This window comes from Meles meles, chromosome 3 (assembly GCF_922984935.1).
Source record: "Meles meles chromosome 3, mMelMel3.1 paternal haplotype, whole genome shotgun sequence".
In the NCBI taxonomy this organism is placed as follows: Eukaryota; Metazoa; Chordata; class Mammalia; order Carnivora; family Mustelidae; genus Meles; species Meles meles.
Genome location: NC_060068.1, coordinates 97,201,367 through 97,226,199, shown reverse-complemented (window position 1 = coordinate 97,226,199; position 24,833 = coordinate 97,201,367). Strand labels below are relative to the sequence as shown.

The 24,833-nt window shown below is 40.0% G+C and overlaps 1 protein-coding gene across 1 annotated transcript; it reads left to right on the top strand.

Moving 5' to 3' along the window:
* The first annotated feature begins 23,654 nt into the window (after nucleotides 1-23,654).
* On the top strand, nucleotides 23,655-24,387 carry LOC123938784 (enhancer of rudimentary homolog). Its single transcript, XM_046000480.1, has one exon. The coding sequence runs from the start codon at nucleotides 23,676-23,678 to the stop codon at nucleotides 23,988-23,990; it is 315 nt and encodes a 104-aa protein (XP_045856436.1). The 5' UTR covers nucleotides 23,655-23,675; the 3' UTR covers nucleotides 23,991-24,387.
* Nucleotides 24,388-24,833: the final 446 nt, after the last annotated feature.

Below are 24,833 nucleotides of genomic sequence, written 5' to 3'. Positions count from 1 at the left end.
GAGTCCCGCATCGGGCTCTCTGCTCAGCAGGGAGCCTGCTTCCCTCTCTCTCTCTCTCTCTCTCTGCCTGCCTCTCCATCTACTTGGGATCTCTCTCTGTCAAATAAATAAATAAAATCTTTAAAAAAAATGTATAATGTGTAAACTGACATAGATGAAATTAATTTTAGTAATATATTTTCTTTAGTTTAGTGTATCCCAAATATTATCATTTCAACAGGTAATGATGGGAAAATTATTAATGAGATATTTTACATTTTTAAACTAATTCCTTGAAATCCCCTGTGTGTTTTATACTCACAGCACATGGATTTTGAACTAGACATGTTTCAAGGGCTTGATGCCACACGTGGTGATCATAAGTCAACTTTCTATTAAATATCCTCATTTCGCTACAAGTGGTGTATTTCACCCTTCAGTATTACTCTTCTCTTCAGCTGGAGGCAGTTTCTAAATGCAGAAATGTAGTGGAGAGGGGCATTAGTGTGGTTGCTGGGAGAACTGGAAGAATCAGACCCCTTCCACCTATTTGGAGCCCCTATGGGTGTTAGAATAAGGCCTGGCTCTAGGATGACAGAACATCTCTGACTGACAGCAGCAGCCCCACGCGCCCCTCAGGTCACCAACTTGACACCCACACACCACGGCCCTGCATTTCCTTCTCAAGGTCTCTGTGGGGTCCCTGGGAAGACTAGGCTGGGAGGACAGGGGCCATAGGGGCGACTGCCCTTACACCTAGTTCTTGGTTCTGTGCATTCAGTGAGGTTAGGTGGGCTCACCCTGGGTGTTTCTGTCAGAAAGGAAGTGAGAGCAGGCCCCTCAGAAGGTGTGTGGTGGGTGGCCCTGTGCCAGCCAGAAACTGTTCCGGACAGAGACTGATGCTCCCTGTGCTCATCTCTGCCAGCATAAACAAGGCAAAGAGGTAGTCTCTAGTCCTTGGCTCCCTGGGTGATAGGAGTTATATTTTCTTTCCCTATTTCTCCTCTCTTTCTGAAGATTGTCTTCTTTAGGGCCACAGGCTTAGTTTCTCTTTAATTTCATTACCTTTCTGATCATGAAAAATTCCCTCCTTGTTCTGCCTTCAGGTGGTAGTCTCTATCACCAGAGGTCTTACTTCTGGAAGGAGAGCGCTGCAGGGAAATGAATGTTCTGGTGGACCAGGTGAGCTTCTGAGGACAGGAGGCTAGGCAGTGGTCAGGGGACCGGGCTAGTCTCCCTAGTGTCCTAGTAGTCAAGGGTTGGCTGGTGGGGTAGGGTCAGAGAAGTGTCAAGAGGGTGCCTTCCGCTCAGAGAAAGCAGAATCCATTACTGGGCAGTGGGCTCTTTCACACCCAAGAGGTGCACGCTCCTTCTGTTCTGCTCAAAGGCTGTTTCAGAAACTAAAGTTTCTGTCTCTGCTTCTGCCCCCACCTTCTCAGCCCTGCTTGCAGCTGGAGGTGGTGGGTGCAAACAGGAAGGAAAAGATGATACACAGTCATTTCTGTATTTGTATCTGGAAAAGCATTTTTCAAACTTCTTTGATTATAATTCACTCTAATTAAATTGGTACAACTCTTTTGAAGAAACTATTCAGTGGCATCTTCTAACACTGAATCCCCACATACCCAATGACCTAGCAATTCCATTCCTCGCTAGATCCCTGAGCCAACAGGAAAGTGGACATATGTTTACCAAAAGACACATAGTAGTAAGTTCATAGCAGTACTCTCTGTAATAATAATAAAAAAAAAAGTGAACACGACCCAAAAATCATCCACAAGAAACTGGTTTAAACAGCTATATATGTGTGGTCATACAATATACAATAGGTATATTGTATATAATTCAATACTGAGAATGGGCAAACTACAGCTACATTATATATTGTATTATTGTATGTCTCAAAAATACTGCCAAGCAAAAGAAGTCAGACACCAAAGACATAGTAGAACACATGTGACATCGTTTCAGTTACACAAAGATCAAAAAAGAGGCAACACTAACCTATGTTACATATCAGGCTACATTTTATATTGCAACTGACAACACATAACACATACATACATGAGTTGAAAGGATAAGGAAACAATTCTTATTCCTACTATACATTGGTGTACGTTGATTTTCTTTTTTCTTTTCTAAAGCCTAGTTGCTATCCATTTGATGGATTTTATAATCTTAAATGGACTGTGACCTGTAGTTTAGAAAACACTGTTATTAATGTAGGTTAGGGTCTCAGACTAGCCCGGAGGCTACCTCATTTCTCTATGCTGCAGTTTCCTCCTCTGTAAGACAAGGATAATAACGGTGCCCATCTCCCAGGGTCACTGTGAGGATGGGATAAATTAATACACATTAAGCACTTTGCACAATGGCTGGCACGTGATTACACACACACTTTTATTAGTAGTTTCATTTCTAAATACTTCCAGGTCTTTCCTCAGGCAAATAAACCTTTTAAATCCCTGTTCTATCCCTACTGATAATGTAAACTAAACTTCCAGCAGAGACTTAGATAGGACTTCATGCTCCAGGGAAGCCAGGTTCCCTGTGATTAGGACTTCTGGGATTTCCACCTACAAGTGGGCTTCTTTCAATTGTTTCTGTGTTCCCACATCCTGTTTCACTGGACTGTTTTCTTGTCTGCTCTGATCTTTTAGGCAGGGCTCTGAGATCATCCGGGCATGTACAGTGTAACTGTATTTGCACAATTCTTGTTTTTCAAGTCATCTTAGCTTGGGAAGCGTTGGCGACAGCTAAGAGCAGCCCTCCTATCTGGCCAGGGGGTCTAACCAGCCCCCATGGCTTCCTCCAACAACAAGCGCTTTATGCTCCATGCAAAAAGACCAGCTGTCAGTTTAAATTTCCCTAATCCAGCCAGATCCCAACTCAGCCAATCAACAGTCTCTATCTGGGGGAAGCCCATCTGTGAAATGCAGCAGTGCCCTTACTGGAATGACTTGTCATAAAAATTAGTTTGGGCACTAATCTAAGGAAGCTTTGTGCTGAGTGAAGGGACTGCAAGGTCCTGGCTGGCTGGTGTTCTTCTCTTTACCAAAAATCTGGACCAGATGAGCAGGGCAGAGCTTGAACATAAAGCAAACGCCTTCACCTCATACCCCCTCCCATGTGATGTTGTCCTCAGCAATAAGGGAAGGACCTTACCCACTCCCCCAGGTTTTCTCTTGCAGGCAGCCCATACTCTGTCATGCAAGGGGCCTGGTTAAAAAAAATGCTTGGATGGAAATCTATCAGTACTGCTGGGTTTTGTTTTTTGGGGGGTGGAGGGGTGGTGTGGAGGCTGCTGTTTTTCTAACTGCAAGGTTACACATGCCAACACATGTTGACCCAATTTGTTTAAAAAGGACACATGACCTCATCCTCCTAAGAAAAGTTCTTCTGGGGGCCCTGAGTGGCTCAGTTGGTTAAGTGTCTGCCTTTGGCTCAGGTTATGATCCCATGGTTCCTGGATCAAGCCCCATGTTGCGCTCCCCGCTCAGCAAGGAGTCTGCTTCTCTCTCCCTCTGCCTCTGCCCTGGCTCATGCTCTCTCTCTCTCTCTCTCTCTCTGTGTGTGTGTGTCAAATAAATAAGTATAATGGAAGGAAGGAAGGAAGGAAGGAAGGAAGGAAGGAAAAAAAAAGAAAGAGAGACAGAGAGGGGAAGGAAGGAAGAAAGAAAAGGAAGGAAGAAAGAAAGATTGATTCTTTTAGTTTGAGCTGCCTCTCTCACTTCTGGAAGAATAGTTGCTCTCAAAACATGTTTTCTGAGCTGCTGAAAAAAATGAAGACTTTCATTTTGCTACATCTTAATGGTCCAGGCGACTTTTTCTTCCTGGGACCACCTCTCCTGACCTCTTTCCTCTCAATTTATACCACACCCTCCCTTTACCACCACCCCCAACTTTTTAAATTTTTTCCTGGACTCTTTCCCCCTTTTATCCTCCATCACAGGCCCACAGAGAGACTTAAGGAAGGGTGGCCAACAGCTTGGCAGGGGCCAGAACCAAGCTTGGCATGGTGAGGATGTAATTTTTTGTCCAGGCTTGCTGGGCATGGCCAGAAATGGAAGGAGCCCCAAAACACAACCCTAACTTCAAGGATCCTGCAACAGGGGATGGGAGTGAAGGTTAAGGAGGAAGGAAATGGTTTGCATATGTGAAATGCTTGCTAACTATTCATGGCAGAGTAGGAATGCATACACACAGAGGGCACCAGCAGAGCAAGGGCATGGGACTGGCTGCCTAACTCCACATGCAGGGTCTGGAGTTTTATTTCTACTACTTCTCCATGTTTGAATTACATGTATTCAGTTTTCCAAAGATTTTCACTGAGGGTCTCCTATATTGTCTGCATTGTTTCAGGTGTCTAGGGACAGGTTTCATCAAAGACAGTTCACCAGTTAGGCTGCCTGGAAGTGTGCACAAGGCTGACTCTGACCAATTAAAATGTAAACTTTATAGACAGGAGCTCAAAGGATCTGAAGCAAGCCTCTTCGCATCCTTAATTGACTGAATAATGTGCTTCATCTGTGCCATTTTAAAAAATCACCATGCCATGAATTACAAATTTTGAATTGTATTTTCAAACAATCACATGGACATTTTCACACTTGCCCATTTTTATGTAGTTTAACTCCCACTTTGGAAGATTTGGGGACCTTCCCTGAAAGTATAGATCCTATTCAAGAAGTTTAAACATATGAGTTCTATAGTAAAACTAGAAAAAAAGAAAAAATCCATCACATTCTTTTATTTTAAAAAACTACAGGGGGAGGGGCCGGCTCCCGGCAAGCGGCAGAGGAACGGAGCACAAAATCAGGACTTTTAAAAGTCTGTTCCACTGAGGGACATTGCTCCAGAGGCTAAACCAGGGTGAAGCCCACGCGGGGTCAGTGTGGCCCCAGGTCCTGCAGGGTCACAGAAGGATTGGGGGTGTCGGAGTGTCGCAGAGCTCGCAGGTGTTAGAACAGAGAAGCCGGCTACAGAGACAGAGCTGAGGACTGAACTCTCAGCTCGGGGTTACCTTGAACTGGTTGCGGGCTGGGTGAGCTCGGAGCGCTGCTGGAGGCTGGGGATATGGGAGTGATTGGGTGCTGTCCTCTTGGGGCGCACTGAGGAGTGGGGCCCCAGGCTCTCGGCTCCTCCGGGCCGGAGACTAGGAGGCCGCCATTTTCATTCCCGTCCTCCGGAACTCTACGGAAAGCGTTCAGGGAACAGAAGCTCCCAAAAGCAAACCCGAGCCGATTACTTAGTCCGGTCCCGGTAAGGGCGGTGCAATCCCGCCTCGGGCAAAGACACTTGAGAGTCACTACAATAGGCCCCTCCCCCAGAAGATCAACAAAATATCCAGCCAGGACGAAGTTCATCTATCAAGGAAAGCACGTTCAATTCCTAAGACAGCAGCGCAATTCCAGAGGAGGAGAAAGCAAAGCACGGAACTCATGGCTTTCTCCCCATGATTCTTTAGTCTTGCGGCTAATTCAATTTTTTTTTCTTTTTTCAATTTTTTTTCTTTTTTTCTTTTTTCTTCTTCTGCTAAATTTTTAAAAAACTTTTACCCTTTTCTTTTTTAACGTTTTTTGACTAGTTTATCTAAATATATATATTTTTTCTTTCTTTTTTATATTTTTTCTTTATTTGTTTTATTTTTTAAATTTTTTTTTTCCTGAACCTCTTTTTATCCCCTTTCTCCCCCCACAATTTGGGGTCTCTTCTGATTTGGTTACAGAGCATTTTTCTGGGGTCTTTGCTACCCTTTTAGTATTTTATTGGATCCTTCATATCCTCTTATCTGGACAAAATGACAAGGCGGAAAAAATCACCACAAACAAAAGAACAAGAGACAGTACCGAAGGCTAGGGACCTAATCAACACTGACATTGGTAATATGTCAGATCAAGAGTTCAGAATGACGATTCTGAACGTTCTAGCCGGGCTCGAAAAAGGCATGGAAGATATTAGAGAAACCCTCTCTGGAGATATAAAAGCCCTTTCTGGAGAACTAGAATCTAACCAAGTAGAAATCAAACAAGCTATTAATGAGGTGCAATAAAAAATGGAGGCTCTCACTGCTAGGATCAATGAGGCAGAAGAAAGAATTAGTGATATAGAAGACCAAATGACAGAGAATAAAGAAGCCGAGCAAAAGAGGGACAAACAGTTATTGGACCACGAGGGGAGAATTCGAGAGATAAGTGACACCATAAGACGAAACAACATTAGAATAATTGGGATTCCAGGAGAAGAAGAAACAGAGAGGGGAGCAGAAGGTCAACTGGAGAGAATTATTGGAGAGAATTTCCCTAATATGGCAAAGGGAACAAGCATCAAAATCCAGGAGATGCAGAGAACCCCCCTCAAAGTCAACAAGAATAGGTCCACACCCCGTCACCTAATAGTAAAATTTACAAGTCTTAGTGACAAAGAGAAAATCCTGAAAGCAGCCCGGGAAAAGAAGTCTATAACATACAATGGTAAAAATACTAGATTGGCAGCAGACTTATCCACAGAGACCTGGCAGGCCAGAAAGAGCTGGCATGATATATTCAGAGCACTAAACGAGAAAAACATGCAGCCAAGAATACTCTATCCAGCTAGGCTATCATTGAAAATAGAAGGAGAGATAAAAAGCTTCCAGGACAAACAAAAACTGAAAGAATTTGCAAACACCAAACCAGCTCTACAGGAAATATTGAAAGGGGTCCTCTAAGCAAAGAGAGAGCCTAAAAGTAGTAGATCAGAAAGGTACAGAGACAACATACAGTAACAGTCATCTTACAGGCTAAAAATGGCACTAAATTCATATCTCTCAATAGTTACCCTGAATGTTCATGGGCTAACTGCCCCAATCAAAAGACAGAGGGTATCAGAATGGAAAAAAAAACAAAACTCATCTATACGTTGCCTACAAGAAACTCATTTTAGACGCGAAGACACCTCCAGATATAAAGTGAGGGGGTGGAAAACAATTTACCATGCTAATGGGCATCAGAAGAAAGCTGGGGTGGCAATCCTTATATCAGATCAATTAGATTTTAAGCCAAAGACTATAAGAAGAGATGAGGAAGGACACTATATCCTACTCAAAGGGTCTGTCCAACAAGAAGATCTAACCATTTTAAATATCTATGCCCCTAACGTGGGAGCTGCCAACTATACCAACCAATTAATAACAAAATCAAAGAAACACATCAATAATAATACAATAATAGTAGGGGACTTTAACACTCCCCTCACTGAAATGGACAGATCATCCAAGCAAAAGATCAACAAGGAAATAAAGGCCTTAAATGACACACTGGACCAGATGGACATCACAAGATATATTCAGAACATTTCATCCCAAAGCAACAGAATACACATTCTTCTCTAGTGCACATGGAACCTTCTCCAGAATAGATCACATCCTGAGTCACAAATCAGGTCTCAACCGGTATCAAAAGATTGGGATCATTCCCTGCATATTTTCAGACCACAATGCTCTGAAGCTAGACCTCAATCACAAGAGGAAAGCTGGAAAGAACCCAAATACATGGAGACTAAACATCATCCTTCTAAAGAATGAATGGGTCAACCAGGAAATTAAAGAAGAATTGAAAAAATTCATGGAAACAAATGATAATGAAAACACAACGGTTCAAAATCTGTGGGACACAGCAAAGGCAGTCCTGAGAGGAAAATATATAGCGGTACAAGCCTTTCTCAAGAAACAAGAAAGGTCTCAAGTACACAACCTAACCCTACACGTAAAGGAGCTGGAGAAAGAACAAGAAAGAAACCCTAAACCCAGCAGGAGAAGAGAAATCATAAAGATCAGAGCAGAAATCAATGAAATAGAAACAAACAAAAAAAAACAATAGAAAAAATCAATGAAACTAGGAGCTGGTTCTTTGAAAGAATCAATAAGATTGATAAACCCCTGGCCAGACTCATCAAAAAGAAAAGAGAAAGGACCCAAATAAATAAAATCATGAATGAAAGAGGAGAGATCACAACTAACACCAAAGAAATACAGACAATTATAAGAACATACTATGAGCAACTCTACGCCAACAAATTGGACAATCTGGAAGAAATGGATGCATTCCTAGAGACATATAAACTACCACAACTGAACCAGGAAGAAATAGAAAACCTGAACAGGCCCATAACCAGTAAGGAGATTGAAACAGTCATCAAAAATCTCCAAACAAACAAAAGCCCAGGGCCAAACGGCTTCCCAGGGGAATTCTACCAAACATTTAAAGAAGAACTAATTCCTATTCTCCTGAAACTGTTCCAAAAAATAGAAAGGGAAGGAAAACTTCCAAACTCATTTTATGAGGCCAGCATCACCTTGATCCCAAAACCAGACAAGGATCCCACCAAAAAAGAGAACTACAGACCAATATCCTTGATGAACACAGATGCAAAAATTCTCACCAAAATACTAGCCAGTAGGATTCAACAGTACATTAAAAGGATTATTCACCACGATCAAGTGGGATTTATTCCAGGGCTGCAGGGTTGGTTCAACATCTGCAAATCAATCAATGTGATAGTACACATTAATAAAAGAAAGAACAAGAACCGTATGATACTCTCAATAGATGCTGAAAAAGCATTTGACAAAGTACAGCATCCCTTCCTGATCAAAACTCTTCAAAGTGTAGGGATAGAGGGCACATACCTCAATATTATCAAAGCTATCTATGAAAAACCCACCGCAAATATCATTCTCAATGGAGAAAAACTGAAAGCTTTTCCGCTAAGGTCAGGAACACGGCAGGGATGTCCCTTATCACCACTGCTATTCAACATAGTACTAGAAGTCCTAGCCTCAGCAATCAGACAACAAAAAGAAATTAAAGGCATCCAAATTGGCAAAGAAGAAGTCAAACTATCACTCTTCGCAGATGATATGATACTATATGTGGAAAACCCAAAAGACTCTACTCCAAAACTGCTAGAACTTGTACAGGAATTCAGTAAAGTGTCAGGATATAAAATCAATGCACAGAAATCAGTTGCATTTCTGTACACCAACAACAAGACAGAAGAAAGAGAAATTAAGGAGTCAATCCCATTTACAATTGCACCCAAAACTATAAGATACCTAGGAATAAACCTAACCAAAGAGGCTAAGAATCTATATGGAGAAAACTATAAAGTACTCATGAAAGAAATTGAGGAAGACACAAAGAAATGGAAAAGTGTTCCATGCTCCTGGATTGGAAGAATAAATATTGTGAAAATGTCTATGCTACCTAAAGCAATCTACACATTTCATGCAATCCCTATCAAAATACCATCCATTTTTTTCAAAGAAATGGAACAAATAATCCTAAAATTTATATGGAACCAGAAAAGACCTCGAATAGCCAAAGGAATATTGAAAAAGAAAGCCAAAGTTGGTGGCATCACAATTCCGGACTTCAAGCTGTATTACAAAGCTGTCATCATCAAGACAGCACGGTACTGGCACAAAAACAGACACATAGATCAGTGGAACAGAATAGAGAGCCCAGAAATAGACCCTCAACTCTATGGTCAACTAATCTTCGACAAAGCAGGAAAGAATGTCCAATGGAAAAAAGACAGCCTCTTCAATAAATGGTGCTGGGAAAATTGGACAGCCACATGCAGAAAAATGAAATTGGACCACTTCCTTACACCACACATGAAAATAGACTCAAATGGATAAAGGACCTCAATGTGAGAAAGGAATCCATCAAAATCCTTGAGGAGAACGCAGGCAGCAACCTCTTCGACCTCAGCTGCAGCAACATCTTCCTAGGAACAACGGCAAGGGCAAGGGAAGCAAGGGCAAAAATGAACTATTGGGATTTCATCAAGATCAAAAGCTTTTGGGCGCCTGGGTGGCTCAGTGGATTAAGCCGCTGCCTTCAGCTCGGGTCGTGATCTCAGGGTCCTGGGATCGAGCCCCGCGTCGGGCTCTCTGCTCTGCGGGGAACCTACTTCCTCCTCTCTCTCTGCCTGCCTCTCTGCCTACTTGTGATCTCTCTCTCTGTCAAATAAATAAATAAAATCTTTAAAAAAAATTTTTTGCACAGCAAAGGAAACAGTTAACAAAACCAAAAGACAACTGACAGAATGGGAGAAGATATTTGCAAACGACACATCAGATAAAGGGCTAGTGTCCAAAATCTATAAGGAACTTAGCAAACTCAACACCCAAAGAACAAACAATCCAATCAAGAAATGGGCAGAGGACATGAACAGATATTTCTGCAAAGAAGACATCCAGATGGCCAACAGACACATGAAAAAGTGCTCCACGTCACTCGGCATCAGGGAAATACAAATCAAAACCACAATGAGATATCACCTCACACCAGTCAGAATGGCTAAAATTAACAAGTCAGGAAATGACAGATGCTGGAGAGGATGTGGAGAAAGGGGAACCCTCCTCCACTGTTGGTGGGAATGCAAGCTGGTGCAACCACTCTGGAAAACAGCATGGAGGTTCCTCAAAATGTTGAAAATAGAACTACCCTATGACCCAGCAATTGCACTACTGGGTATTTACCCTAAAGATACAAACATAGTGATCCGAAGGGGCACGTGTACCCGAATGTTTATAGCAGCAATGTCTACAATAGCCAAACTATGGAAAGAACCTAGATGTCCATCAACAGATGAATGGATAAAGAAGAGATGGTATATATACACAATGGAATACTATGCAGCCATCAAAAGAAATGAAATCTTGCCATTTGTGACGACGTGGATGGAACTAGAGGGTATCATGCTTCGTGAAATAAGTCAATCGGAGAAAGACAACTATCATACGATCTCCCTGATATGAGGACATGGAGAAGCAACATGGGGGGCTAGGGGGATAGGAGAAGAATAAATGAAACAAGATGGGATTGGGAGGGAGACAAACCATAAATGACTCTTAATCTCACAAAACAAACTGGGGGTTGCTGGGGGGAGGTGGGGTTGGGAGAGGGGGAGGGGGTTATGGACATTGGGGAGGGTATGTGCTATCGTGAGTGCTGTGAAGTGTGTAAACCTGGCGATTCACAGATCTGTAGCCCTGGGGATAAAAATACATTATATGTTTATAAAAAAAAAAATTGGAAGGGGAGGCTAACCATAAGAGACTATGGACTAGGGGAGGAGTTAAGATGGCGGAGAAGTAGAGACTATGGACTCTGAGAAACAACCTGAGGGTTTTGAAGGGTCAGGGGTGGGAGGTTGGGGGAACAGGTGGTGGGTAATGGGGAGGGCACGTTTTGCATGGAGCACTGGGTGTTGTGCAAAAAGAATGAATACTGTTACGCTGAAAAAATAAATAAATTAAATATAAAAAAAAACTACAGATTTTTTTTAAAGTCTTTTCCTCATAACGTTCAGAACATTTTCTGACTTAGTTCATTTCATTTTACTTTTTATTTTAAAATAATCTTTTGAATAAAGGGAACTCACCAGTATTTTGGCTCCATCTTTTCTCCAAGGCAACATAATTAATCAGATTGCCATTTTAGGTCAGCCTGAACTCTGGGCAGGCAGCTTTACAGCTTGAGGGATCCAGAGAGTATTTTCTAAGAACTTTGGTACACACATTATACATTAGACCAAAAGATAAGCAGTCAATCTGTTAGTTAAAACCATATGCTTATGCTATGTTATATGGTGAAATCTGTTTATTATGCCATTTAAAAGCAAGTCATGAAGGCTTGCATGACATTTTGGAAAGAGATTATAACATCATATAAAGCAAGACTGAAATGAAGCCAACAGAAAGGGGGTTGGGAGACAGGAGAAAAAGAGATGATAGACACAATATTAAATCTCAGGGTGGAAATCTAGTGAGCTTCGGGGAACAGTAGACTAAAAAAAAATTTACTCATTCATTAGTTCATTCACTCACTTATTTGCTTCTTCACTAAACACCAGTAAGGGCTCACTAACGCAGTACCAGGCAGTGTATGATCAAATTAAGCCTAACATTTCTCCTGAGTTTATGTGATCTTTTCAAGCTACTTTCCCATCATCCCCTCCACCACAGCTGACTCTCTCCTGCAGTGTGCTCCTTTCCTCAACACTCCACACAGTCGCTTTTAACCTCCTCCACATACTCTGCCTTTATTTCATTATTTTCAGTTCTTTTTTCCAAACCTCACACTTCTTTCCCCAGCCCTACCTCAAATAAATAATTTGTATTGAGCTCCCATAGAACTGTGATGTCGTACTGTATAAAGCGAAGTACAGGATGCAATCAGGAGCTATGATTCATACTTACAACATAGGGGATCTGGACGACACATCACATGTGTGTAGTATCAGCTAGCTGACCCACGCGATGAATGGCAGTTTGTGGGTTGAAAACTATGGGAAGTTTTTTAAAGAACTGAAATTTAAGTCTTGAGACTAAAACTCAGGTAGTGTAAAAAAGAGGAGAGACATTCCCAGTGAATGTGAAAAGGTACCGACCCCAGAAAAGCCCACTCCAGTGGCTTTTGATTCCTTGTAGCTCTGTGAGCACATCCTGGACTTAAACATTCTCTCTGTCAGAGACTTGAATGCATGTTCTTTAGCACAGGCTTAAAAAAACAATAATGCGCCAGCGTGTCTCTCTGTTTTTCCATTTTTCTTCATCCTATTTATTTTAAGCCCCTTGAGAAGAGGTTCAGATCTGATCTTTAGCTTGAAGGGACTGATAGTGAAAAAACTAGCAGTTTATAAGAACTTAAGATCCCATGAATGTGTGACAATCAGGTCAGGTCCCTGTCTGAACTGTGAAATAAAGAGATGAAAAAACTATGATAGGCTTTGTATAAAGACAGTGTTTTAAACATAACCATGTCAATAAGGATTGATTTATATTGGTTACACTGCAGTGTAATGCAACCATAATATCAGAAGGAAACAGCAAAACAGGGCCAGAATATGCAGTGAGGGTCAGGAAGGTAATTCAGAAGCAGCAGGCTGACTAGGAGCTGGAAGGAGGGGCCTGTGTGTGGTGGGGAGCAAGAGTGGATGGGAGAAGCACTGGGGGGTGGAGTGAGTTGGGGGAGGCAGCACTTCCAAATCTGGAACAGTCCCTGAGAGCACTGTCCCCAGCAGTAGATCCTCAGAGAGCACCTGGCTGGGAGTGTGGCTGGGTTCAATTTCCTGTTTAATTTTACATCAGTTGATTTAAAGCTTTAGTATCTCCCTCTAAGCTACTGTGAAGTGAGGAAATTCTCAACAAAAAATTTTCCTATTTCTTTTATCTTTACCTTGAGTCTCTATCATAAAAATTAAAAATAAAAATAGGAACACGATCCTCTTGATAGATAATTCTGGGCTTTCCTGCATCTTTGTCTAAAATTCATTAAGAAAAATGGTTCAAACCTTGGAAATATCAGAAACAAGATTACCGGTGTGTCTTTAATACGCTTGCCTGAGTGTCATCGGACACTCCAGGAGAAGGTGACATTGCTTAACAATAGGGCCTCAACTCTGTAAAGTCAGATGTTATCTTATAAAAAATTGATACAGCGCACTGTGATTTCTATCTGGAAGAAAGTGATTTCTGTCTGGAAGAAAAAAGTGGTTATGGCTTTATTGCCCTGTATATGCTGTTAACCTATTAGGTGTCTAAATTTGCAATTTCTACCAGAAATTTTCTGTCTGTGTATCAGTTTTCATTTTCCCTTTTGAGTCAGCTTTGTCATCCTTTTAATTCTATCATAAAAAGGTTTAATAAATCTTTGACTCATGCTCAGTATTTATATATTTGTATAAGAGATGTGTTTTCAACTTTTTGAAAATTATTACTTGACAACTCTTAGAATTCTGACTTGGTTTCATAGGTTTAATGTACTCATTAACAAACACCTGGCTGGTGATTTACCTCTGGTAATATTAAGGACCCCTGAATCTGATAATTAGCATCAATAATTTTATACAGGGTATTTTATGTATGTTCATACACAGTAACCTTGGAAAAGATAACCAAGAGGAAGTGGTATTTCTAAACCACTGAACAAGTCTTGAATAGGGTTAGCAAATTAGCAACAGAAACAAATAATTTTCTAATTTGCAAGACATGTTCTTCCACTATTCTGCAGAACTGGTCTTCCCTACACCCATGTGATTGTGAAATTCTTGTAAGCCGTCAAGTCAGGAAGAATTTCAAATAGAAAGAAGAACTTTAAAAAAAAAATGTATTCCTGGGGAAAGATTTTTTTCCTTCCCCCTACACTAAAGAATAAATAATTCATTTCAGCACCTTTGTATTTTCATGGCATCATCTTAAAAAAAGCAAAGAAAAATTGAGATCTTACAGAAAGGCATCAACTTTAGAGGCAAATTTAATTTTCTCTTGTTGAGGTCTAATGAACCTAGAGTGTTTAACATAGACAGGATTTTATTAGCTACCAATACTTTGTGGAAACCTTGAAACACTGAACTAATCCTTTTTCCTTAAAATTAACCTAAAGTCAGCCAATAAACCAACCCCAATTACTTTAAAAAATCAACGACAATAATTAAGCCTCTCAAATTTTTCCTATGCCCAATTATTCTTTCTTTATAGAAATGGTAGGTCTCTTATAGTTTGAAATTACTGCATAATACAAATTTGAATTTGTCACACATAACTAAAAAAAGATTAAGTTCCTACCGTATATAAGAATCCAGATAAAAAGACTACCCAAAGGAGCTTACAACTTAGTTGGAGAGGAAATAACCAAATAACATCTTTTTATAAAGGACATAAAAGTACATTTTTGCTGTGGTTAGAATTTCATTTCTGTTTTAGCAGGGCTTTGGGCTATAGCCAGATAAAATATGGTATGCCTTCTCTTACCTAGGATAGTGCCTGTGTGTGTGTGTGTGTATGTGTGTATTCTAGGATAGGACTGATTTTTTCATAGGGACCATTTGAAAGACAGACTGAAAAAGGGCCAAAGAAATAGGCTGAGATTGGTACTTATCTCACTTGTTCATTCACTTAGTAACCATAATGGGTCTTGTAAAGGAGGCAGAGCATCAACTAAGTGTCTAGTACATAAGAGATATTTAATAAACATTCACTAAATTGAATTAAATATATATTAGAAAAGAACATTGCCTTCAGAGAGTTTATAATCTGAAAGAGAGGCTGTATTTAGTCAAATAATTGTGATGCAAAGGAGAAAGTGGATTCTGTGAAAGAGATACAGAGAGCTTGGTGGGCACCGGGAAAGCTAAGGTTTCTTCTAGTTGGTGCATTAGGCTACACTTTTGGGACAAAACCATCCTTCCATGGGTTGGATGTTGACACAAGGTGATGAAAGGAGGGACTCTGAAGGTAGAGAATGAGCATGCGCCAAGGCTCAGAGGTAAAACAATGTGGGATTGAGTGGGGAAGCTCACTTTGGGTATTAAGAGAATTGGTTGTGATGAGCACCAGGTGTTGTATGCAAGTGTTGAACCACTATATTGAACACCTGAAGTAATACAACACTGTATGTTAACTAACCAGAATTTGAATAAAAACAAAGAAAACTGGTAGAAAAAGAGCTTGAAAAGGTATAGTAGGTTCAAATATTGATAGCCCCTAATACCATTCAGAGTTTGAACCCAGAGTTGAAGACAAAGAACACTACTGAAGATGCTTTTCCATCTTTGATAACAGCCTGCTATTCCTAACAGAGAAAAAGTTTGTGTTGTATGTTTAGTTTCTTTAAGCATCCCTCTAAGAAATCTCAGTATGTTTGGTTATATTGGTTTTTTGTTTTTGTTTTTGTTTTTTTGGAAAAATCATGTCTTAGAATCCTATAGTTTCTGTTTGTTTAGAATCACCTCTGGCCCACAGGATTCCAAGCTTCAGAATGCTCTGCTCACAAGGGATCTATAACTTACTCTTTTAAGAAAATTGCTGCTGGGGCGCCTGGGTGGCTCAGTGGATTAAGTTGCTGCCTTCGGCTCAGGTCATGATCTCAGGGTCCTGGGATCGAGCCCCGCATCAGGCTCTCTGCTCCACAGGGACCCTGCTTCCTCCTCTCTCTCTCTGCCTGCCTCTCTGCCTACTTGTGATCTCTCTGTGTCAAATAAATAAGTAAAATCTTTAAAAAAAAAAAGAAAATTGCTGCTAATGTTTTGACTGTAAAAGATATGGGTGTCAGTCATCATTCCTAGTCTCTCAGTACATGAGAAACTTCACTTCTAGTGTGAGTCTTTATACTAGGTTCTCTGATCAGAAGTGGCTCTTTAGTAATGAAGGTGAATTGCCTTCTGCCCATGGCTGGTCACTGTGGACCTCTGTCTGCAGTGCTCTCTCAGCAGAGAGCCTCTGCTGCTCTTCAGTCACTGCGCCACTCTGATTTATTCTCCTGTTTTTAAAGCTGACTCTCCTCAAGCCTATAGTAATGGTATGTTGATTACCTATATATTACTGAATTGTGGCAGCTATTACATCAATATTGAATAACTACTGTTTACTGAGCACTCATCATGTCCTAGGTTGCTGATGGAGAATAATCACCCAACCAGAGAGAGACAAGACTATAATGGTTATCCACATTTACCAAAGAGAAAAACAAGGCTCAGACTGATGAAACTCGCCCATAGTCATAGTCATACAGAAGGAAGCAGCAATGGGCCCTGGTATTCTTTTTTTTTTTTTTTTTTTTTTTTTTCCTGGTATTCTTTTTGTTGTTGTTGTTAAGATTTTTATTAATTTATTTCATAGAGAGAGAGAGATCACAAGTAGGCAGAGAGGCAGGCAGAGAGAGAGGGGGAAGCAGGATCCCCGATGAGCAGAGAGCCCAATGCGGGGCTCGATCCCAGGACCCTGAGATCATGACCTGAGCCGAAGGCAGAGGCTCAACCCACTGAGCCACCCAGGCACCCTAGGGCCATGGAATTCTGATGGGAGAATCTGTGGACAGAGAGTTCTTTCAACTGTAATCTTCCCACCCCCAATTCACTTCCGCAGAGAAGTAGATTGTGCAACTTGAACACTGGCCTGGGCCTTGGGTCCCACTATCTGACAGCCAGTTGCCTTCTACTTCTCAGGAATGTCTTCCTACACCATTGCTTGCGACATTTCAAAACCAGAAAGGAACAGAGTTTCTGTGATGCCTGTTCCTGGGACCTAGAGACTACAATTCAAGGTTGAAGTTTACCTGATTGTCACTGACAAGTCACTCTTTTCTTTATAACCTACTAGCTTTGGGGGACTTTTAAATCTTAAGATATATTCTAACCCTTTTTCCAGAGCTTTTCACTTCTTCAGATCTGTAAAATAGATTCGTTCTTTGTCCTTGATTATCTAAACTTGTACAACCAGAAATGTTTTCTCAGACCCGATCCTTATCCCTCCTAGGATTTCATTGCTTTAGTGGTTATTTTTTGAAATCATCTAATCTTTCCATGTATCTCTAGAATTTAGGGGATCAATACCCAGTAATGACTGTAACTATTCTAGTGAAGATTCTAGCAACTGTGTCCAAAAGAGGATCTCTGTCTTCATAGCTAAATTGCTCAGATATGTCCATCACTTGGTAAATTGAACATTTCTTGAGGCCTTCCTTAGTATCATCATCCCTAGGTATCACTGTCATTCTTACCTTTCTTCTTTTGCCAAAGTAAGATGATATTCCTCTGGATTTATTTATTGAACTAATTACATCTATCTATGCACAAGGAATGGAAAGCACACTGAATTAGACATCTAGGACACAACAACAGTAAGAAAGAAAACAACAGAGGTATTTCCCCTAAGAGAAGATCAGATGAAAAAGTTGTCTTTTACCAGTTCTGAAGGGTTATTAATCTTCTGCTGTATAGCATAAAGTCTCTGCTTGATACCTAAAACATCTGGAGTAATCATAATGGGGCTTCACTTGTTTTCATGAGATTATGATCCCAAGAGAGCAGGAAGAACTCTGCACTCAAAAAACCTCCATGGCCATATTCTGCCTTCCTTTAATCCATCCCATCTGTGTCTTACTCAAGTCATGCCTTCCTTTCATCATTCAACAAAAACTGCATGTGTGTTATGATCCAGAAACTGTATGCTAGTCTCTGGTATTACTCTAACGATGCAAGCTGGCCATCCGTCCACTGGGTAGAACCTCATAGGATCTTAGGAATCTGAAACCTCTTTTAAAAGGATTAAGGGGAAAAAAGGATTGAGGATAAAAGACCACAAAATAAGTTTTTGATTGATAAAGAGGTTTTTAAAAAGTGTTTATGGTTATCTTCCATTCATTATGGAATTTAAAATGCCTTAATATTTGCCTAGCATTTTTACAGGCCTCAAAAGACTTTCATTAAGCACTCTGTAGTTAAAGATCTACTTATAGGGTTTGGGTAATTTGAGAAGGTCTTCCTCACTATGAACTCCTTGAGTGAAGACAGTTTTATTAATATTTATAGCTCTAGAATCTGGCCCAGGGCTAGGTATGGAATTGGCAAATAGTAAGTGATTTTTGAATGAATATCTTCACATTACATGTATTAAATTATTTCTCCTATTGGTTTGTAATTGGAGGCTGTTTCTACTATTTCCTTTTCATGTTCCCAGCACTGTTCTCATTAGACAAGGCACTTGGCTGGATGTCACCCAGGAAAAAAGTTGGGCTCGGTTTAGAGCATTAACTGGAACAATGCCATGTTGTCTAGCCACATCATTACTCCTTGAAGCCATAACCAAGGAGGTTTCCTGTCATCCTTTATAAAATGAAAAGCTTGGTGAAGACATGAAGTTGCTAGGTGGGCAAATTAGAGGACTCCAAGTTTCATGTTGGAGGTGATAGTTTCATAATGACAGTGATGAAGGTTTTAGAAATATTAAGACATATTTAAACAGAAATACTAAGATGGTATCTGAAGCAAGTCCTTCATCAACATGACTTCTTCAACTCCGCCCTTTCATAGAGGACTTCAGAATTATTTTCTCTTATATATGCCAAATGACTGGCTGCTGGTTAAAAACACTAATCCATCTGATGAGCATAAAGTAAGATACAACAGGTATAACTGTCTAGCATGTTGGTTTCTGGAAGAAAGCAAGATAACAAGGCTGTAAATTACCCATTTTAGAAGTAAGGAACAGGGGCACCTGGGTGGCTCAGTGGGTTAAAGCCTCTGCCTTTTCGCTCAGGTCATGGTCCCAGGGTCCTGGGATCGAGCCCCACATCGGGCTCTCTGCTTGGCAGGAGCCTGCTTCCTCCTCTCTCTCTCTCTCTGCCTGCCTCTCTCCCTACTTGTGATCTCTATCTGTCAAATAAATAAATAAAATCTTAAAAAAAAAAAAGGAAGTAAGGAACAGATATGAATTTCAAGAATGTTAAGGTCTTAATTCTGACTTTGTGGTAAGATAATTTTTTGCTATTTCCATCTTTCCCCTTCAGAGATCTTAAATGCCCTGGTTTTCAAAGGCCCTATCTTTGAGTACAAAACCTTAATAGGAGATAACACAAGACTCAGAGGTTGAATTGCAGAGGCACCTGGGTAGCTCAGCTGGTGGAGTGTCTGACTCTTGAATTTGGCTCAGGTCATGATCTCAGGGTCCTGAGACTGAGTCCTGCATCAGGCTCCCTGCTGACTGTGGAGCCTGCCTGAGATTCTCTTTCTCCCTCTCCCTCTGCCTCTTCACCCATGCTAATGTATGCACACATTTTCTCTCTCTCACTCTAAAAAAATTTAAAAATGTGTCTTGTCATTAGGATGAATATTGGCAAAAAAAAAAAAAAAAGTTGAGATAATTTTAAATACCTGGAACTTGGATATTTTCCTATTGATCTTAGAAAAGTCACCTAAACTCTCTAAACCTAAGTTTTAGATAACTTTGATAGAAATATTTTTATTTTTAAATTGGCCTATTTCTCTTTTATTATATGGATGCTATAGGAATAGAGTTAATACAGATAAAATACTAATAAAAATTAAGAGACCTATTCAAATGTATGCTACTTTATTTAAATAGTTTATTTTTTCCTTTTTTGGTCCAAACTCAGCTCTAAGTAGAAAAAGTGGCCAATAAGAAAAGACTGAAAAAGTCAGTTCTGGGAAAGTCAGCTCTGAATCTAAGAGAAGTCTGAGTCAGTCATCAGTCAGGCAGTAAGTCTAAGACAAGTTAACCACACAACCTCAGCTTCCTATTCTCTTTTCTGTTTGACTTTGATGAGCATCTTTGCAGATAGGATAAACTTATGTGTCTTCTTTGGTAATAATATTGTGAAAACATGTTCTTTTTCCATTAACATGAGAAGCAGAAGGAGGAAGTGAAGATGAGATGGAAGAGTGAACTGTATCAGTAAATGTGAGCTGAGCTACTCAGAGTCTTGGCAGAGCCATCAGTGTTTCTTTTACACACACATGCACCCACAGCCACCCACCCACACACATTTTATGTATAATGTGTATATATATATGTTTAACTCCCATTATGTACCAGATACCTCTCAAAATACTGAGATTATGCTCTTGGATGAGAAATACATACTTCCTGTTTTCAGAATGCTTACATTCTAGTGTAGGAAATAAAATAATGAAGTCAGAAAAAAAATTAAAACAAGTTCAAACAATTGTATTTGCGTTAGCACAACCCTAAAATAATTAGACAGTAATAGGAAGGTGAGAATGGGAGATGGGATTGGACAACTTTGGAGACAATAGACAAGATCTCTCTGAGAAGTTGACATGTGAACTAAAATCTGAATATCCAGAGGTCCCAGCAAAGAGAAAGTATGGAAGAAGAAATAAAAGATTACCTGAAGTAACACAGTCAAAAAAAATCTGCAGAAAAAGAAGGGTGAAAAAGGAGACAGAAGCCAGATCCTATGTACTTTTTTACTCTATTAACTTGGGATTTATTCTAGAGGTAATAGAGAATTCTTTTTTTTTTTTTTAAGATTTTATTTATTTATTTGACAGAGAGAGATCACAAGTAGAGAGGCAGGCAGAGAGAGAGAGAGAGAGAGAGAGAGGGAAGCAGGCTCCCCGCTGAGCAGGGAGCCCGATGCGGGACTCGATCCCTGGACCCTGAGATCATGACCTGAGCTGAAGGTAGCAGCTTAACCCACTGAGCCACCCAGGCACCCGGTAATAGGGAATTCTTGAAGGGTTTTGACAGACTCTTTGATTTGTGGGCCAATGTCTTCCATCAACTTGGGACAATTTTTAGCCATTAAATCTACAAGTGTTTCTTCTGCCTCATATCCCTCTTTCTTATCTTTCTGTGACACCTTTTGGTAGGGTTTCACATATCTAAAACATTCTATTCAGTGGTACTGTTATTTTTTCATTTTTTTTCCTCTTTGTGGTTAGTTTGGATCATTCTATCGACCTGTCTTCAAATTCACTGATTCTTTCTTCATCTGTGTAGTCTTGTAGTTAAAAACATTGAAGGAATTCTTCTCTTCTGATACTGTAGTTTATAGTTCTATAATTTCTACTTGATCCTTTCACAGAGTTTTTGTTTCCACGCTGAAGTTCCTGATCTGGCATAAAGTACTTTTCAAAAAAAATGTTTGCTATATGAGTGAACTGGTTTTGCTTGCTCTGTCAGTAAGAAAGGCATTTTTTAAATATAGGGAAAAACCATATTTAGAACATTCAATTTATCACAAGTCAGCTGTCTTCCACTAAGATTCAGTAACTCCTGGTACAACCAGTGATTGCCATCCTCATTTGCATACTTTGCAAATTTAACCCTACTTTGGGGACAGCTAATGTTACAATGCACTTTCATGTTACTGGTATTTTTATACTTAGTTTCCTCTAGAAGCTCATAGGACTATACCCACAAGCATATGAACACTAAAGCACTTTGCTCATACTGCAGAACTTCAGAACTACAATAAATGTCTCCCTTTTGCAAATGTCTCCCTTTTGCAAATGCTTTGAATGAAGCCAGAATATCTTTGGATTCAGTTTTTCTCCTGTAGGAAAAAAGGTCATTCTGCTAGCAAGATATAGAATATGTCTCCTGGAACAGATTGCACATGACTTATATTTTTTCTGTCTGGAGAACAGCTTTGGCAAATCTCTCCATGTGCAAAAGTAAAAGAAAGATATGCTTTTCACCTGAAGAAGAAAACCCTGGCCGTTTATCCTGAAAAGTACAGACACTAGAATTATAGGAAACCCAGAATTTAAGTTATGATTAAAAAAAAGAAGAAGTGGAAGTGAAAAAAAGAAGTCTCCAGTAGTCCATTAAATGTTTCTGGCCCACAGAAAACAAAATAATAAGGCAAGGCTATGGAACTGTATAGTAAGAAAAATAGGAATGTATATTGTCTAGAAAGCACTGGATTATCACATAAGCTTGATTGTCTCTGGCAGGGGTTATATATAATGTTGAAATAGCTATGCTTTTATTAGAGCTTATTGTTATTATGGCTTAACACAATGCTACCTGCTGTCCTGAGTGTTTCAAAGGTAGACAAAAATCCAAAAAGTTTCTTAAATTTTTTTTAAGATTTTATTTATTTGAGATATATATATATATATCTAAGATATATATATCTATATATATAGATATATATATCTCACAACCAGGGGATAGGGATAGAAGGAGAAGCAGACTCCCCACTGAGCAGGGAGCCTGATATAGGACTCAATCCCAGGACCCTGGAATTATGACCTGAGCCAAAGGCAGACACTTAACTAACTGAACCACCCAGGTGCCCCAGAAGATTTCCCTAAAGAGGTAGATTCTGACTATATTACAACTCTATAACAGTGTTCACACATTCATGTGTGTGCATACACACACGTGCACACAGACATATACACTCAAAGCAGCCTTTTAATCTCTCTCTTTCATATTCATCTGTACTTTCTAGACATTATATAGAGAAACAGACATCTGATTTTGGCCAGTGGGAGGGTTGCCCATTGATTAATTAGATCAGTGCACGGGCTGGGATATGCTGACCTTTTCTGTCCCTGCTAAGCCCAAGGCCTCTGCTTCTGAGTGTTTCCCTCTCTGCACACTGCAATAGCAGCATTCCTTTCAAAGTGCTTCACAGACTTTATTTCTCATTACCCCAAGGAGAGGGTGTTATTAGTCTCTTCATTTGCTGACTGAAGTGAACTGACCTGCTTAGGGTCCAGTGGGAATGAGTATCCAAACTGGAATTACAACTTTGGTGCCTTTAGACCAAGTCCCATGCTCTGGCCACCGAGGACAAGCCTCTTGTGGCTCTTTTCTCCTCCTGTCCTACCTCTGTAGAGGTAACCCACACTAGGGATGCATTCTAATTAGTCTGTGAATTTTGGTTTTGCCATATTTATGGTATTTTTGATGTTGTGAAGTGTATATGTGCTATTTACGATGCTGATAAAGGCTTACTGTTGATTAAAGTTAAGGAACTGGTCTGTGTCCGGATCTACACATCCTAGGACTTGAAAAAGCCAGACAGATGGGTAATGCTGGATGTTAGTGAATGGGATGCAGAGATTTTAAAAAATCCTTCTGTACAGCTGATGAGAGAGATACCATTCTCCTCACATCTCACAGACCAGAACTTAAACTCATGGCTCCCTAACTGCAAGGGGGTCTTTGAATGTCACCTTTATTTCAGATAACCTCATGTTCTATAATAATTCCGTAATAATGGCACTTTTACTATAAAAGAAAGAATAAACCATATTAGAAGAGAGCTAGAAATTGCTGTCTTCCATATTAGAATTTTTTTTTTCAAATTATTACTAATAAGAAATAAACAACCAGGACAGCGGCTGCAGCGAGAGAGTTTGGCGCGATGTCTCACACCATTTTGCTGGTACAGCCTACCAAGAGGCCAGAAGGCAGAACTTACGCTGACTATGAATCTGTGAATGAATGCATGGAGGGTGTTTGTAAAATGTATGAAGAACATCTGAAGAGAATGAATCCCAACAGCCCCTCTATCACATATGATATCAGTCAGTTGTTTGATTTTATTGACGATCTGGCAGACCTCAGCTGCCTTGTTTACCGAGCTGATACCCAGACATACCAGCCCTATAACAAAGACTGGATTAAAGAGAAGATCTATGTGCTCCTTCGTCGGCAGGCTCAACAGGCCGGGAAATAGTTGAGTTGGAAGCAGCAGGGGGATGGGGGTAGGCTTGGAACACAGGTGTGTACAGCGTGCTGTAGTGGAAGTTTTGTATTATAGTAATCCTGTTTCCATTTTGGTATACTCTAGACAGGATTGAATGTATTAGATGAAATGTGAGGATCTTTTTCAATCTGAAACCCCCATTGCCCCCTTCCCTCCCACCTTTTTTTTTTTTTTACTTAAACATTTTTATGATAATTTAGAAGGAGGTTGTTTGTCAGTTAATGTTGGTTCCAATCCTTCAAACTGTTCATATCTGCTTTATAACATTCACTGTACTAACCCTTCTTCAGGTTGGGGTGGGGAGTGGTGACAGTTTAGTTATGTCCTCAAGATAAAGTCTTAGTGAAAAAATGAATAAATGTTCTTTAGTTATTAAAAAAAAAAAAAAAGAAACAACCAAGGAGAGGGGGCATTAAATAAATCTGTTATCAAATATTTACCTTTTCTGCAGTCCTTAAAGTGAACATCTGAGATCTTTCACTAGTTATTTTTATTATATATTTTTATTTTACATATTTGTATTGGACCTTAGATACTGAGGGCTGGTTGAATCATCAGCCCCATTTCATGGCATATTATCCCGATTAATCATGCACTGTTCCACTCTTGTTTCATTTTAAAATGCATTCTAGGTAGCCTTTAATAAATTCCCCATCCCCATTCCCACGTTAAGCTATACGCTGAATGGGTTTAATACCTATCTTTCAAACTGTTTCCTTGTAAATTGTCCGATATTCTATACAGGTGTATATTTTCACCTTAGTTAAATTATATTGCTAAGAAAAACTTTGTTCTTTTACTTATTTTTGCATT